Source organism: Anser cygnoides, chromosome 21 (genome assembly GCF_040182565.1).
Source record: "Anser cygnoides isolate HZ-2024a breed goose chromosome 21, Taihu_goose_T2T_genome, whole genome shotgun sequence".
Classification (NCBI taxonomy): Eukaryota; Metazoa; Chordata; class Aves; order Anseriformes; family Anatidae; genus Anser; species Anser cygnoides.
In genome coordinates, this window is record NC_089893.1 from 3,124,820 (window position 1) to 3,138,808 (window position 13,989).

Below are 13,989 nucleotides of genomic sequence, written 5' to 3' on the forward strand. Positions count from 1 at the left end.
TGCCGGGGCTCTGCTTAAGCTTGGCTTGCTGAGGTGCCACGCTCTGCTTGGTTCGGTGTTCGCAGCCCTCCTCCTCGGCTGCCGTAACCGTCACGGACAGGTGCTGATGCTGCACAAGGAAAGGAAGGACAGCTTTTTTTTTTTTTTTCCTATGAGACTTTAGCTGTGCTTGGGGCTGTCTGGTGAGAAACTGTCCCGCGCGAAATTGAGAAGTTTTGTGTGAGGGCAAGGAGGGATTCTGCCTCCTCACTGAGCAAATACTAAAAACCGAGTGCCTCACCAAAGGAAGCATAGAAAAGCTTCAGTTGCAGCTTTGGGCGACCGATGTCCCTTGGGATCGGGGCTGGGCTGGGCTGCCCCAGCCCGGCCAGCATGAATTATTTCATTGTTAATGGTTGGCTGTGAAAGAACTGGCCCTTTGGGGCTTTTTTCCTTTTGTAAACAATCCAGTTGCGTTTTTCAGTTCTGTGCTGAAGCCTGGTATCTTGTCTGTACAGCGGCCTGCGAGCACTGCCAGTTCCCTATTTATTGCAGCAAAGAGAAAAGATGTGAAAGGACAGAAAAAAGTGTCTGGGGACTTGGGGAGGAGGGGGGTGACGCTCCAGGCACGTGGTGGGGACCTCCGAGGAGGCAGCGGCCTCCCCACCTGCTCGGAGGCGCTGCCCTGTTTCTGCTCACTGACTTGAACCTTCCCAGGAAGAAATTGTGATTCTGCTTTGGCAAAAAAAAAAAAAAAAAGAAAAAAAAAAAGCATCAACTGGTAGAACTCACTCTGTCTAGTGCATATTTCAATATAAATGTAAATGTTTCACCCCAACGTGTTCCGGCCTGTGTGTGTGTGTGCGCGTGCGTCTCCCGTTCCCTGTGCTGGCTGCCTCGTGTGTCCCGTCGGTGCTGGGGGGCCGCCGGACCGGCTGCCGAGGTGCTGCTGGGTCGGGGGGAGCTTCCAAAGAGAAGCCTTTCACCAGGTAAATCCGCAGCGTTCCCTCCCGTGGGTGTTTGGGGTCGTGCTCGTCTGGGTCCTCGCTTCTCGTTTAGTCTCCATTCTTACTTCTAGTCTTTGGTTTTTGTTTGTTCCTGTGTTTTCCCTTTCCTTTCACCACCGTTTTAAAGCGATGCGGGGTTTTTCTGTACCCGAAGCTCTAAATAATGTTCCGCAAGTGGAGGTAACTGGTGTTTTGGCCCTGGACAGGATGTATTAGCTTGCTTCTGATTGCTCTGTGATTTGATTTTTAAGCCTTGACATGAATAGGCAATGCACATCGCTCCAGCATCGACCTCCGAGTCGGTCCAGCGGAGGCAATACTTGGGCAGGAGTCGGGCGTTAGCAGCGGCTCAGCTCCTGGCCCTGGCTCTGCCCCGAGCACACCGTGGCTGCCACCAGCCCCCGACCCGCAACCGGGGAGCAGCGTGCGACCGCGGGGTGCTCGGAGCCCCTCACCCCTGGAAATAAAGGAGCGCCGCAGCGAAGCTCCGCGGCCCTGCGTGGGCCGGGCGGGGACCTGGGGCAGCGGCGGTGGGTTGGGGGCTCCTGCCCGGGAGGGGTATTGGGGAACAGGGGGTGCTTAGGGACGAGGGACATTTAGGAACAGGACATTTAGGAACAGGACGTTTAGGACCAGGGGTGTTCAGGAGCTGCCCAGCCCCCTTGTGCTGTACGGCCCCCGGGTAAGGGGGGAGGCCCGCGGGCGCCCCGGGGCTGCGGCGGTCGGTCTGTCCGTCGGTCTGTCGGTCTCTGTCGGCCTGTCCCCGTGCCCGCCCGCCCGTCCCAGGGCCCCGCTCCCCGCGGTGGCTCCGGGGCCGCCCTCGGTCGGCGCCGCCCGCGCGTCACTTCCCCGCCCGGCCCTGACGTCACCGCCGGGACGTGTTTACCGGGCGGCACCGGGACCGGGACCGGGCATCGGCACCGGGACTGCCGCCGGCACCGGGCGTCGCGATCCGCACCGCCACCGGGAACCGGGCACCGGGAGCCGCACCGGGCACTGCCACCGGGAACCGGGCACCGAGCACCGGCACCGCGATCCGCACCGGGAACCGAGCACCGGGAACCGGGCACCGGCACCAGCACCGGCACCGCCTCGCCCCCCGCGCCATGGGTCCGGGCTCCCCGGCGCGCCCCGGCTGACCCCCCCGGTCCGCCCCCGGTCCGCCCCCGGTCCGCCGCAGCCCAGCCGGGGATGCTGGCAGGATGCCGCCCGCCGGGGCCGCCGCGCTGGCCTGGGCGCTGCTGTGGGCGCTCGCCCCGCCGCCAGCCCTGCCCGAGCCCCAGCAGCGCCGGCAGGTGCAGGAGAAGGAGGCCACCTTCGACAGGACCTACTCGGACTGGGTGGACGGCGACCTGCTCAACATCTACGCCTTCAACCACACCGTGCTGCGCAACAGGGTGAGCGGGGCGCCGGCCCGAGGGGGCTCGCAGGGGCCTTTTGGGGACTGGGGCCCGTTTTTGCGGCGCGTTCGCGTTTTTGGGGTGTTCCCCCTTGTTGGGGTGTGTTCCCCTCGTTGGGCTGTGTTCCCCTTGTTGCGGTGCGTTCCCGTTTTTGGGGTGCTCCCCTTGTTGCGGTGTGTTCCCCTTGTTGGGGTGCGTTCCTGTTTTTGGGCTGTGCTCCCCTTGTTGGGCTGTGTCCCCACTTCTGGGCTGTGTCCCCGCTTTTGGGCTGCGTTCCCCATTTGGGCACCCAGGAGTCGGCCCAAGGCAGTGCCTCTGCCACCCCAGGGAGCCCCGGGCACCAGCGTGGCCGTGCAGCCCCGCGTCACCCTGCCCCGGGTGGCAGCGGAGCCGGGCGCCCTGGGGACAGCAGACGGGCGGCGTCCCCTCATCAGCAAGGGCCAACGTGTCTGCCGAGCAAAGTCCATCCAGCGGGGCGCCGCTGCCCGGCCAAAGCGTCGCCTTCGCGCTGTCCCCGCAGACAGAGGGAGTCCGGGTGTCGGTGAACGTCCTGTCCGACCACAAGGACCTGCCCGTGCTCTTCGTGGTGAGGCAGAAGGAGGCGGTGGTCTCGTTCCAGGTGCCGCTCATCCTACGGGGCCTGTGAGTGTCGGCGGGGCTCAGGACCCCCCGGTGGGGGTCCCGTGGGCACGGGGTGGGCAGGGGACGGTGGCATGGCACGGCACGGCACGGCACGGCGGGGTCTGCCTGCCCCAGGTACCAGAGGAAGTACGCGTACCAGGAGGTGAGCCGCACGCTGTGCCAGCCGCAGACCAAGGCGGAGGTGGAGACCCAGCACTTCTACGTGGACGTCTCCACGCTGTCCCTCAACGCCTCCTACCAGCTGCGCGTCACCCGCGTGGAGAACTTCGTGCTGCGGTGAGGGGCCCGACCCCGTCTCCCTGCCCGCTGCCACCCGGGGCTGCTCCTCCCCGGGCAGCCGCTGCCCTGGCCGGCCCTCATCCTTCCTTCCCTGCTCTCCGCAGGACGAACGAAGCCTTCAGCTTCAATGCCACGGCATCGCAGCCGCAGGTGAGGGGCTGGGCTGGCAGGGCACGGGCTCCGTGCTGGGGGGAGCGGCACAGGCAGCGACGTGCCCTTCTCCCCCCAGTACTTCAAGTACGAGTTCCCCGAGGGAGTGGACTCGGTGATTGTGAAGGTGACCTCGGCCATGGCTTTCCCCTGCTCCGTCATCTCCATCCAGGACATCCTGGTAGGTTTGGGCTGTGGGGACTCCCCCGGGGGATCCGCGGCGCTCAGCAGAGCTGACTGCCCCTTGCACCCCGCAGTGCCCCGTCTACGACCTGGACAACAACGTGGCCTTCATCGGCATGTACCAGACCATGACCAAGAAGGCGGCCATCACGGTGCAGGTGGGCGCGGGGCCGTGCCGCTGCCGGCCGGTGTCGCTTAGCGTGGGGACAGGCCCCGGCCGTGGGGCTCAGCCCCACAGGGACCCACACGGCCCGGCCTGGCGCTGCTGATCCTTGTCTCTCGCCCCGGGACGGCCGCTGCAGAAGAAGGATTTCCCCAGCAACAGCTTCTACGTGGTGGTGGTGGTGAAGACGGAGGACGAGGCGTGCGGGGGGCCTCTGCCCTACTACCCCCTCTCCAAACACACCTCCCCAGGTAGGTGCCTGGCGGGGGGAGGCTTGCTGCTGCGGGGCCGGTGCTGGGCACGGGGCTGACCCCCGCCCCGCGGAGCTGACCGCTGCCCTTGCCTCCTGCAGATGAGCCCGTGGATCAACACAACCGGCAGAAGATGCTGGAGGTGATGGTGTCCCCTGCCATAACCTGTAAGCCTGGGTGGGAGACTGCTCCGGGCGCTGTTAGCGGCTGGGAGCTGCGGGGTGCTGCAGGGACCCCGGGACAGGTCCCCGGGGCCACCGCTCGCCCTGAGCCTCGTCCCGGCTCTGTCCGCAGCGGAGGCGTACGTGAGCAGCATGCTCTTCTGCCTGGGCATCTTCCTCTCCTTCTACGTCCTCACGCTGCTCATCGCCTGCTGGGAGAGCTGCCGGTGAGCGCTCTGTGGCCCCCCAGCCCCTGCCGACCACCCCGTCCCCTCCCGGTGCTGCGCCCGTGGCAGCCATGCCCCTGTCCCTGCCCCACGGAGCGGTGCCACCCACAGCCCCGGCACCACGGCCGCCCTGCGGCGCTGCTCACGGCCGCTTCCTTCGGCAGGCAGCAGAAGAGGAAGGGGCTCCTGGCAGCCATGGACTCGCCCAGCCTGGACACGGGTGAGGGGTACTGGGGGCGGCAGCGAGGGGATGTCCCTGGGGTTGGTGGGTTTTTTCCCCTTTCAAGTAAGGCCAAAAAGCAGGGACGGGAATGTCCTGGGGTTTGGCTTCTCCGCTCTGGGGCTGACGCAGCTGGGCTGGGGCTTGAGCACCTGACTGAGTCTCTCTCTCTCTTTTTCCATGACTTTCTGGCGACTCCCAGCATCTTTACTGGGTAGGTGCCAGCGTTTGCTCTGTCCGTGCGAGCCGCTGCCCGGGCCGTGCCCCCATGCCTGGCCTCAGGCAGGGGCGCAGGGCACTGCCCCGCACCGATCGGCTGCACAGCCCCGTGCTGGGGGTGCTGCTGGTGGCTGCCCCCGGCTGATGGAGCTGTGCGTCCCCTCCTCTCCTGCAGGGCACTCCCGCAGCATCCCCGACTCCTTCCTGGGGCACGTCCCCTACGACACCTACGGTTACGGCTCCTTCGGTGAGTGCCACGCGCTGCCCCTCACCTCCCTGCCCGCGGGGGCCGGTGGCCGTGCAGCAAGCCCACCCTGTCCCTCCCCCCAGAGAACGGCTCCTCCGGCAGCACCGAGGCCGCCTCGGGCAGCGTGGGCTCTGCAGAGGTCCCCTACGGATACGTGGGTGAGTCCTGCGCCGCGCCGCGCCGCGGAGCCAACGTGCCAGGGCTGCCCCGAGGGCACCGACCGGTGGCAGCTCAGCTCTGCCTCTCTCCGTCCCCTGGCGGCCCCTGTCCCTCCCTGCGAGCCCGCGTTGGGGTCTCCACGTGGGCACCACCGGCTGGCGACGTGCCGGGGAGCCTCCCGAGGTGCCGGCGGTGCGCTGGGTCCCTGTCCTGCCCCAGTAACTCTCGCTTTCCTTTGAAGGGCAGGACCAGTTCAAGCGGCGCATCCCCTCCGCCCCGATGAGGCAGCTGTGCATTGCTATGGGTAGATGTTGGTGCTGAGCAGGGACGGTCCAATCAAACCAATCTGCCCTGCCCCGAGCTTTGCCCCGGGCGCAGCCCCCGCCATGCCCGCAGCCGCTCTGCCCCAGCCCCGCACGGCCCAGGGCTGCCACCGGCGCAGCCGAGTCCCGGCGCAGGACCGGGCTGAGCTAGAGGGGAGGCGCGGGTGTAATTGGGGGTGATTGGTGTCGGCGAGGAGGGCTTGGTCCCGCGGGGTGCTGTGGTCCTGGCACCGCTGACCCCCCCGGCTCTGGCGCAGGGGAGCGGTCGCTGGAGAACGTGGCCGGCCGGCCCCGGCTGGACTCGCTCAGCTCGGTCGAGGAGGACGACTACGACACGCTGGCCGACATCGACTACGACAAGAACGTCATCCGCACCAAGGTGTGTCCCCGTCGGGGCTGCGCGGGGCCGTGCCGGGGCGCCCAGCCCTGCCCTGCCGCCTGCCCCCCTGCGACCCTGCCTCTCCTTCCAGCAATACCTCTGCGTGGCCGACCTGGCCCGCAAGGACAAGCGGGTGCTGCGGAAGAAATACCAGATCTACTTCTGGTGAGCAGGGGAGGTGCGGGTGGGGGGGCTCGGGACGGCGACCCCACGGTGCCCCCGGCGGGTGGCAGGGCACCCTGGTGACACCGCTGTGCCCCTCCCAGGAACATCGCCACCATCGCCGTCTTCTATGCCCTCCCCGTCATCCAGCTCGTCATCACCTACCAGACGGTGAGCGGGGCCTGGGTGCCCGTTCCCGGGGAGCTGTCCCAAACCGTTCTCCACCCGCGATGGGAACGTGCCCGTGCCCCCGGGCGTCCCCCTGCGTCCTCTCCCTGCCACCTCCCGCTCTCACTGTGCCATGCCTGCAGGTGGTGAACGTCACCGGCAACCAGGACATCTGCTACTACAACTTTCTGTGCGCCCACCCGCTGGGGAACCTCAGGTAGGGGCGGCGGGCGTGCAGCCGGGGTGCCCCACGCGTGGGACAGGGCTGCGGGGGCATGGATGGGGAGGGTCCCGGGGCACTGACGGGCTGAACCGCTTCCCGCAGCGCCTTCAACAACATCCTCAGCAACCTGGGCTACGTCCTGCTGGGCTTGCTCTTCCTGCTCATCATCCTGCAGCGGGAGATCAACTACAACCGGGCGCTCATGCGCAACGACACGCACGCCCTGGTAGGGGACGCGCGGCCGCGGGGCTCTGCGCCCGGGGGGGCTCAGCTTCCCCGGGCACCACTTCCCCTCCTCTCTGGCCCCGCAGGAGTGCGGCATCCCCAAGCACTTCGGGCTCTTCTACGCCATGGGCACGGCCCTGATGATGGAGGGGCTGCTCAGCGCCTGCTACCACGTCTGCCCCAACTACACCAACTTCCAGTTCGGTGAGTGCCGCCCTGGCGCCGCGCCGGGGGCCGCCCCCAGCCCCGCTGACCGCTGCCGTCCCGCAGACACCTCCTTCATGTACATGATCGCCGGGCTCTGCATGCTGAAGCTGTACCAGAAGCGGCACCCCGACATCAACGCCAGCGCCTACAGCGCCTACGCCTGCCTGGCCGTCGTCATCTTCTTCTCCGTCGTCGGCGTCGTGAGTGCGGGCGCGCGGCGGGGCCGGGCACGGCTCGGGGTGGCCACTTCTCCAGCCCGCTGCCCGCTCCTCTCTCCCCCCAGGTCTTCGGCAAAGGGAACATGGCCTTCTGGATCGTCTTCTCCGTCATCCACATCGTGGCCACCCTCCTGCTCAGCACCCAGCTCTACTACATGGGGCGCTGGAAGCTCGGTGAGGGCTGGGTGGGTTTACCTGGGGGCCTGGCCCCAAGCAGGGCAGGGCTGGGACGGGCAGGGGCTGGCTCCGGGACCCCCAGCACTACCTCCGGGACCCCCAGCACTACCTCAGGGACCCCCAGCACTACCTCCCCTCTCCCTGCAGACTCGGGCATCCTGCGCAGGATCCTGCACGTGCTGTACACGGACTGCGTCCGGCAGTGCAGCGGGCCCATGTACGTGGTGAGTGATGGGAGGGGAAGGGACGTCGCTGCCCGCGAGCTTGCTGGCCACCGGCCTGGGGCTGTGCTGAGACGTGGCACACAGCAGACCCTCCCCAGCCTGGCCGGGTGCCCCCCAGGCCCTCTCCTCACCCCGTCCCGTCTCCCTTCGCAGGACCGAATGGTGCTTTTGGTCATGGGAAACATCATCAACTGGTCGCTGTAAGTGCGGAGCCGGGGGCAGGCGAGGCCCCCACGCTGCTTCCTCCATGGCCAGGCCCCCCCATCCCCGCTGCTGCCCCTGCCCTGTTCCCCCCGGCCCGGGCCAGCCCCTGGGCTGAGGACACCCAGCTCGTGGCAGCTGTGGGCTGAGCACGGCCCCTGCACCCGCGGCACCGCAGCGTCCCCCTGCACCGCCCCATCCCCTGCAGGAGCAGCCCTTGGGGGAGCTGCCAGGAGGTCTCGGGGGGGCAGCAGGGCACGGGGGGGGGGACACCCCAGGCTGAGCTGACCCCGCTGCCTCTCCCTGCCTCCCCAGCGCTGCCTACGGCCTCATTGTCCACCCCAATGACTTTGCTTCCTACCTGCTGGCCATCGGCATCTGCAACCTGCTCCTCTACTTCGCCTTCTACATCATCATGAAGGTGCGAGCGGAGCCCAGCCCCGGGCCGGCCGTGCGGGGAGGGCACCGGGGACGGGCGTTTTGGGGGTGCTCAGCCGGAGGCTGCCCGCTGGGGCTGCTGGGCACTGCCTGCGCGGTGACCCCGGCCTCTCCTCCAGCTCCGCAGCGGCGAACGCATCAAGCTCATCCCCTTGCTCTGCATTATCGGCACCTCCGTGGTCTGGGGCTTCGCCCTCTTCTTCTTCTTCCAGGGGCTCAGCACCTGGCAGGTAGGCGGGCGGGCGGCGCGGGGCGCGGGGTGGCTGCGGGGTGGGCACGGTGACAGCTCGCCCTGTCCCGGACAGAAAACACCGGCCGAGTCTCGGGAGCACAACCGCGACTGCATCCTGCTCGACTTCTTCGACGACCACGACATCTGGCACTTCCTCTCCTCCATCGCCATGTTCGGCTCCTTCCTGGTAGGTGCCGCCCGCCCGCACAGCGCCCGGGGTTGTCCCCACAGCCATGGGAGCCCGGGGGCTCAGTGAGGGGGCGCAGCTCCCGGCCCTACCCGCAGCCCCGGCCCACCGCGCCTCCGCTCCCCTCTCCGCAGGTGCTGCTGACGCTGGACGACGACTTGGACTGCGTCCAGCGGGACAAGATCTACGTCTTCTAGGGGCCCGGCAGCAGAGGGGCCGCTGCCCCGCGGTGTCGCCGCCTGGGGCTGTGCCAAAAGCCCGGCCGGAGCCCCCCGGGGAGGGCTGCCCGTGCTGGGGGTCCGCCAGCCTCTCCGTCCCCTCCCCGCCGTGCCTCCTCCTCACTGTGCTGGGCCCCCAGCGGGTGCCTGTGGCCCCCCACCCCGGCCTGCCCAGCACGTGTCTTAGCCGAAAATGGGGCCGGGGACCCCCTATGGTGGCCTGGCCCTTCTCTTGCACCGGGGGCTGCGTGGCTGCGTGTTGTCCCCCGTGGCGCCCGTCCGTGGCGACAAGTGACACTGGAAAAGGTGCTGCTGCTGCTGGGACACGCGGCCCCATACGCACACGGGTGCGGGACCTTCAGTGCCTACTGCCAGTTTTGGGGAGCGGAGCGCAGCGGCGATGCCTTCGCGCCCCGGTGCCGGGGCGGCCAGCGGGGGCCGCATCCTGCCGAGCCCCTCGCCGAGGCTGCCGGCCGGTTTTCTCCTCCCGTCCGCTGCTCCTGCAGCCGGCTGCGCGGGTGTGCTCCGGGCGGCCGTGCCGGGAAGCGGCTCCCATTAAAGTGTCTGCACTTTACCCGTGCCTGCCTCCTCCTGCGGGGCCAGGGCTGGGGCACCCCGCGTCCTGCACCCGGGGGGGGGGGCTCGGCGGGGCTGCCCGCGCTGCCGCTGGGTGTCAGCTGCACTCTGCTGCTCCGCCAGCCTCCCCCTCGCCTCTTGGGAAGCTGAGAGGCCCCCCCAGGGCTGCCCCCCTCCAGGCTGTGGGGCTGGAGCTGTGCCCTAGGGGATGGGAGCTGCTGGGAGCGGGGTTTGGGGTGGGGGGGGCTTGGGGAGGCAGGCAGCGCACCCATGGGTGTAGGGGTGCCCAGGGAGGCTGCGGGTCGTGGGGCTGTGCCCTCTCGCTGAGCCCCTGGGCTCCTGTGGCCGTGGGGACAATCCTGGAGCTGTGGCTGTGTCCTGCTGGAGCTCCTGGCACTGCGGGGGGGCCGGGGAGGGCTGGGGACGGAGCCATGGATGTGCTGGGGTGCGTGAGGCCCTGGGGGCTGCGGGTCCCTGGGGCTGCGGGTCCCTGTCGCATCCCCACCTGGCACCGGGGCTGCCTGGCCGCATCCTGCCCTCCTCAGCGGGGGCAGAGCAATTCTTGGGGACACTCCTGTGCCCTGGACAGACGCCCGCAGGATGCCCAAGGCCTCGCCACCCTGTGCAGGCCTGCCCTGGCTCGCTGTGCTCCCCAGCAGCCCCCCGGCACACACCACAACCGTCGCGTGGCCTGTCCCTGCCGCTCGGGTCCCCCCCCGCGCCCCCCAGCCCCGCAGAGCCCCGCTCGTCCCGTCCCGGCGGTGAGCGCAGGGGAAAGCCAGCCATGAAGTCAGGGCAGAAAACCTCGGCGAGCGCCTGCCTATAAAAGGACTTACTCCATCAGAGCCCGGGGCCCCGCTTCCTCCCTGCCCCAAAACTGCCGGGGCTGAGGCACGCGGGGAATGCTCCGGCACGGGCCTTAGTCACCGCTTTTCGGAGTCTTTCCCCAAATATGGTGCCTGGGCTGGAGTCAGGGTGCGCTGAGGGGCTGGCGCGCCCCGCGAGGGAGGGATGGGGGGCTGGCCGCGGGCTGGCTGACATCACTGTCCCGGCACCGGCCTTTTAGCTCGGCGTCGGCCTCCTAACTGTGCAGAGCGCCGGCTCCCGCGCTGAGCATCGCCCCTCGCCTCCGTCAGCAGCCGCTCGTGAGTCCTGCTGCTGGGGGGGGGGGGGGGTGGCGGGCACGGAGGGTGCCCCGCTCGGGGTGCCAGCCCCTGGGACATGGGGGTGCTGCTCCCTGGGATGTGGTCCTGCTCCCTGGGATGGGATCGTGCTCCCCGGATTGGGATGCTGCTCGCTGGGATGGGGTCGTGCTCCCCGGATTGGGTCCCGCTCCCCGGGATGGGGTTGCTGCTCCCCGGATTGGGATTGTGCTCCCTGGACTGGGATGCTGCTCTCTGGATTGGGATGCTGCTCCCCAAATTGGGATGCTGCTCTCTGGATTGGGATGCTGCTCCCCAAATTGGGATGCTGCTCCCCAGGACGAGGATGCTGCTCCCCGGATCAGGGTCCCGCTCCCACGGGGAGGGACGCAGTTCCATGGGCTGGGGACGCTGCCCAGGGTGCGCTGCTGCCCCTGGTCCTCAGCACCGCGTCGCCAAGGGGCTCCGCGGCTCACAGGAGCGGAGCTGTGGTGGGCTCTGGCTCTGCCCAGCCCTGGGGCACTCGGGGAGCACTCGGAGCAGCCCCAGGCCCCAGTTCCTGCGTTCCTGCGGGAAGGGGCACAGCCCAGTGCGGGGGGATGAGGGCAGGAGGTGGGCACGGGCTGGCGGTCAGTGCCCCGTGGCCAGGCGAGCTGTGATGGCCGAGCGGTGCTGCCTGCGGCATCGGGGACGTGCCCGGGGCTGGGCACAGCCCGTCGGGGGACTCATGCAGCACTGCTGCCTGAACCCCGGGGCTGGGGGCTCCCCGCCCCGCTGGCAGCAGCCAGGCTCGGCGTTACCCGCACCCAGCCCTGCCGCATCCCGGGGCTGTGCTGCCGGAGCCGGGCTGCATCTGCCCGGTGCGCGGGGCGAGCTGGTGGCCGGGGAGCTCAGGGGACGCGGGCTCGCAGCTCCTCCACAGCTCAGCCCCGGCACTCGGCTGGCTCAAACCCAACCAGGAGCTGTGTGGGGAGGAGTGAGGCCGCCTCAGCGGGGGGCTTGGCTGCCGGCTCCCCACCGCCTCTCCCCGCTGGCACCCTTCCTGGCACCCTCCAGCGCTGCCCGCCCCGGCCACCACCGTCCCTGCCCGCACCATGTCCTTACAAGGGCACGGGCACGGCTCCTGGGGACTGGCCTCCTGGCACGGGCACGGGGACACGGAGAGCCATGGCCACCCCACGGCACCCCGCTGTGCCCCAGGCACCCAGCCCTGCTGCCCAGAGCCCTCCGCTCTCCAGCTGTGCCGGTTCCTTCCCAGGCACTTTCCGGGCAGTGTGGCTGCTCCAGGTGCACCACGGCCACCGGCTGCCCGATGCCAGGGACGTTGGCACCCTTGGGACCCGCTGGTGGCTGAGCAGGCAGGGATGGGGATGAGGCAGCTCTGCTGCGCACCCTGAGCTGGAGAGCGGGGACAAAGCACCTCTGCCGGGATGGGACCCGTCTGTCTGGGCACACTGCAAGGATCAGGGCCGTGTGCTCACCTCTGGATGTGCCGTTTGGCGTCGAACAGCCCCTGCTTGGCACGGGGAGAGCAGGAGGTGGATGCCACGGGGTGCCCTGTGCCGGGCGAGGGGGAGGCAGCACCCCCGCAGCCTCACGCGCCCCCACTCCTGCCCCAGGTCTCCCGCCCGCCGCAGTCATGGCCAACAAGGGCCCGGCGTACGGCATGAGCAGGGACGTCCAGTCCAAGATCGAGAAGAAGTATGACGACGAGCTGGAGGACCGCCTGGTGGAGTGGATCGTGGCGCAGTGCGGGGCCAGCGTGGGCCGTCCCGACCGGGGCCGCCTGGGCTTCCAGGTCTGGCTGAAGAACGGCATCGTAAGTGCGGGGCCGGACGGGTGGGAGCGGCGCTGTGTGCTGTGCGCTGTGCGGCGCTGTGCGGCGAGCTCAGCCTCCCTCTGCCTGCAGGTCCTCAGCCGGCTGGTGAACAGCCTCTACCCCGACGGCTCCAAGCCCGTCAAGATCCCCGACAGCCCCCCCACCATGGTCTTCAAGCAGATGGAGCAGATCTCCCAGTTCCTCAAGGCGGCCGAGGACTACGGCGTGGTGAAGACAGACATCTTCCAGACCGTCGACCTCTTTGAAGGTGTGCTGGGCGGGGGGCTGCGGGCGGGGGGCTACGAGGGGCCCGGGGCTGCCAGCACCACGCCAGCGCTCACTCTGCTGTCCTTCGGCAGCCAAGGACATGGCGGCGGTGCAGAGGACGCTGATGGCCCTGGGGAGCCTGGCGGTGACCAAGAACGACGGGAACTACCACGGGGACCCCAACTGGTTCATGAAGTAAGTGGGGGACCCTTGCGCCCCAGCCCCCTGCCTGCCAGCTCCCCCCCAGACCCAGCTGGGGCTGGCGCCGTCCCCTTCCCGCTGCCCAGCAGCAGCCCCGGGAGGTTTCGGTCCCTTCTTGGGTGCCCCAGGGAGCAGAGGGCTGGGGCTACGGCCCTGGGGAGGGGAATGGGGGGAATTCCAATGCCAGGGCGAGGATCCAAGGATCCGGCAGCCGGGGGGGGGGGGGGGGGGGGCGGGTGCCGCATGGCCTCTCCCTCCGCCCCGCAGGAAGGCGCAGGAGCACAAGCGGGAGTTCACCGAGAGCCAGCTGAAGGAGGGCAAGAACGTCATCGGCTTACAGATGGGGAGCAACAAGGGCGCATCACAGGCGGGGATGAGCTACGGCCGGCCCCGGCAGATCATCAGCTAGGCAGCCCCCCGCCTCCCCCAGCCCCAGCCAGGACCTCCGTCTTCGCTCCCTCCAGCCCCGCGTGCTGCAGCTGCTGGGGCGCCGGCGACTCCAGCCGCCCCCCACCGATTGGTATTTATTTAAAACCAAAAGCCAGCCAGCCCAAACGACCCCTCCGGCGCCACGACCGGCACCGAGCCGCAGCCCAGCCGTGCCCCGCCGCGCTCGCTCCGGCTCCCGCTCCCGGGCGGCCTCTCCTCTCCTCCTCTCCTCTCCGGCCTCGCACGCTCCCCGCTTCACTCCTGCGAGCCCCGCCGCCAGCTGGTCCCGTCCCCCCTGCGCCCAGCCGCGCTCGCGGGCACCCGCGGGTGCCCCGTGGCCCTTCCCCGGGGAGGGCGCGCGCCCCAGCACCCGGAGCCACCCTGCCCGCCCGTCACCCCGCACCAGCCAAGCGCCACTCTCGCAGAGATCCTTGCGAATGGGGAGAAAAGAAAATTGGCCTCGGTTTTGTACTTCGTTTTTGTCAAAATTAAAAGGTTATTCATCTAGCGCCGCGTGCCGAGGTTTCCTCCTGCCCGCCGCCTCGCGCCCGGTCCCGCGGGCACGGCCTGCGGGCGCGCCAGGAAAGCCGAAGCCCCGGAGACGTGGATGGTGCAGACCGGGGGGGACTCAGCCCTCCCCACCCCAAGCCGCTGCCGTTCCTCCTTCCAACCCCTCCGGCCCTTGC

General features: G+C 69.0%; 2 protein-coding genes across 5 annotated transcripts; both read left to right on the forward strand.

Moving 5' to 3' along the window:
- Window positions 1–1,758: 1,758 nt before the first annotated feature.
- On the forward strand, window positions 1,759–9,443 carry SIDT2 (SID1 transmembrane family member 2). 4 transcript variants are annotated; one of them, XM_066981143.1, is made up of 28 exons: window positions 1,759–2,383; window positions 2,907–3,028; window positions 3,143–3,304; window positions 3,412–3,457; window positions 3,537–3,638; window positions 3,715–3,798; window positions 3,943–4,054; window positions 4,156–4,221; window positions 4,349–4,442; window positions 4,607–4,662; window positions 4,865–4,876; window positions 5,057–5,128; window positions 5,212–5,286; window positions 5,529–5,591; window positions 5,868–5,989; window positions 6,081–6,154; window positions 6,256–6,322; window positions 6,463–6,536; window positions 6,645–6,768; window positions 6,854–6,971; window positions 7,038–7,174; window positions 7,258–7,366; window positions 7,517–7,593; window positions 7,747–7,793; window positions 8,110–8,215; window positions 8,352–8,462; window positions 8,538–8,651; window positions 8,786–9,443. In XM_066981143.1, the coding sequence occupies exons 1-28, from the start codon at window positions 2,189–2,191 to the stop codon at window positions 8,846–8,848; spliced, it is 2,604 nt and encodes an 867-aa protein (XP_066837244.1). In that variant the 5' UTR covers window positions 1,759–2,188; the 3' UTR covers window positions 8,849–9,443. The 4 variants fall into 4 exon arrangements, with proteins under 4 accessions (XP_066837244.1, XP_066837245.1, XP_066837246.1 ...); XM_066981144.1 differs by lacking the exon at window positions 4,865–4,876 and having other exon boundaries at window positions 1,766–2,383; XM_066981145.1 differs by lacking the exon at window positions 5,529–5,591 and having other exon boundaries at window positions 1,775–2,383.
- Window positions 9,444–10,433: 990 nt separating this feature from the next.
- Window positions 10,434–13,810, forward strand: TAGLN (transgelin). Its single transcript, XM_066981153.1, has 5 exons — window positions 10,434–10,590; window positions 12,207–12,406; window positions 12,497–12,674; window positions 12,766–12,868; window positions 13,142–13,810. Exons 2-5 carry the CDS (start codon window positions 12,227–12,229, stop codon window positions 13,281–13,283), a joined length of 603 nt encoding a protein of 200 aa, XP_066837254.1. The 5' UTR covers window positions 10,434–10,590; window positions 12,207–12,226; the 3' UTR covers window positions 13,284–13,810.
- The last annotated feature ends 179 nt before the right edge of the window (window positions 13,811–13,989 follow it).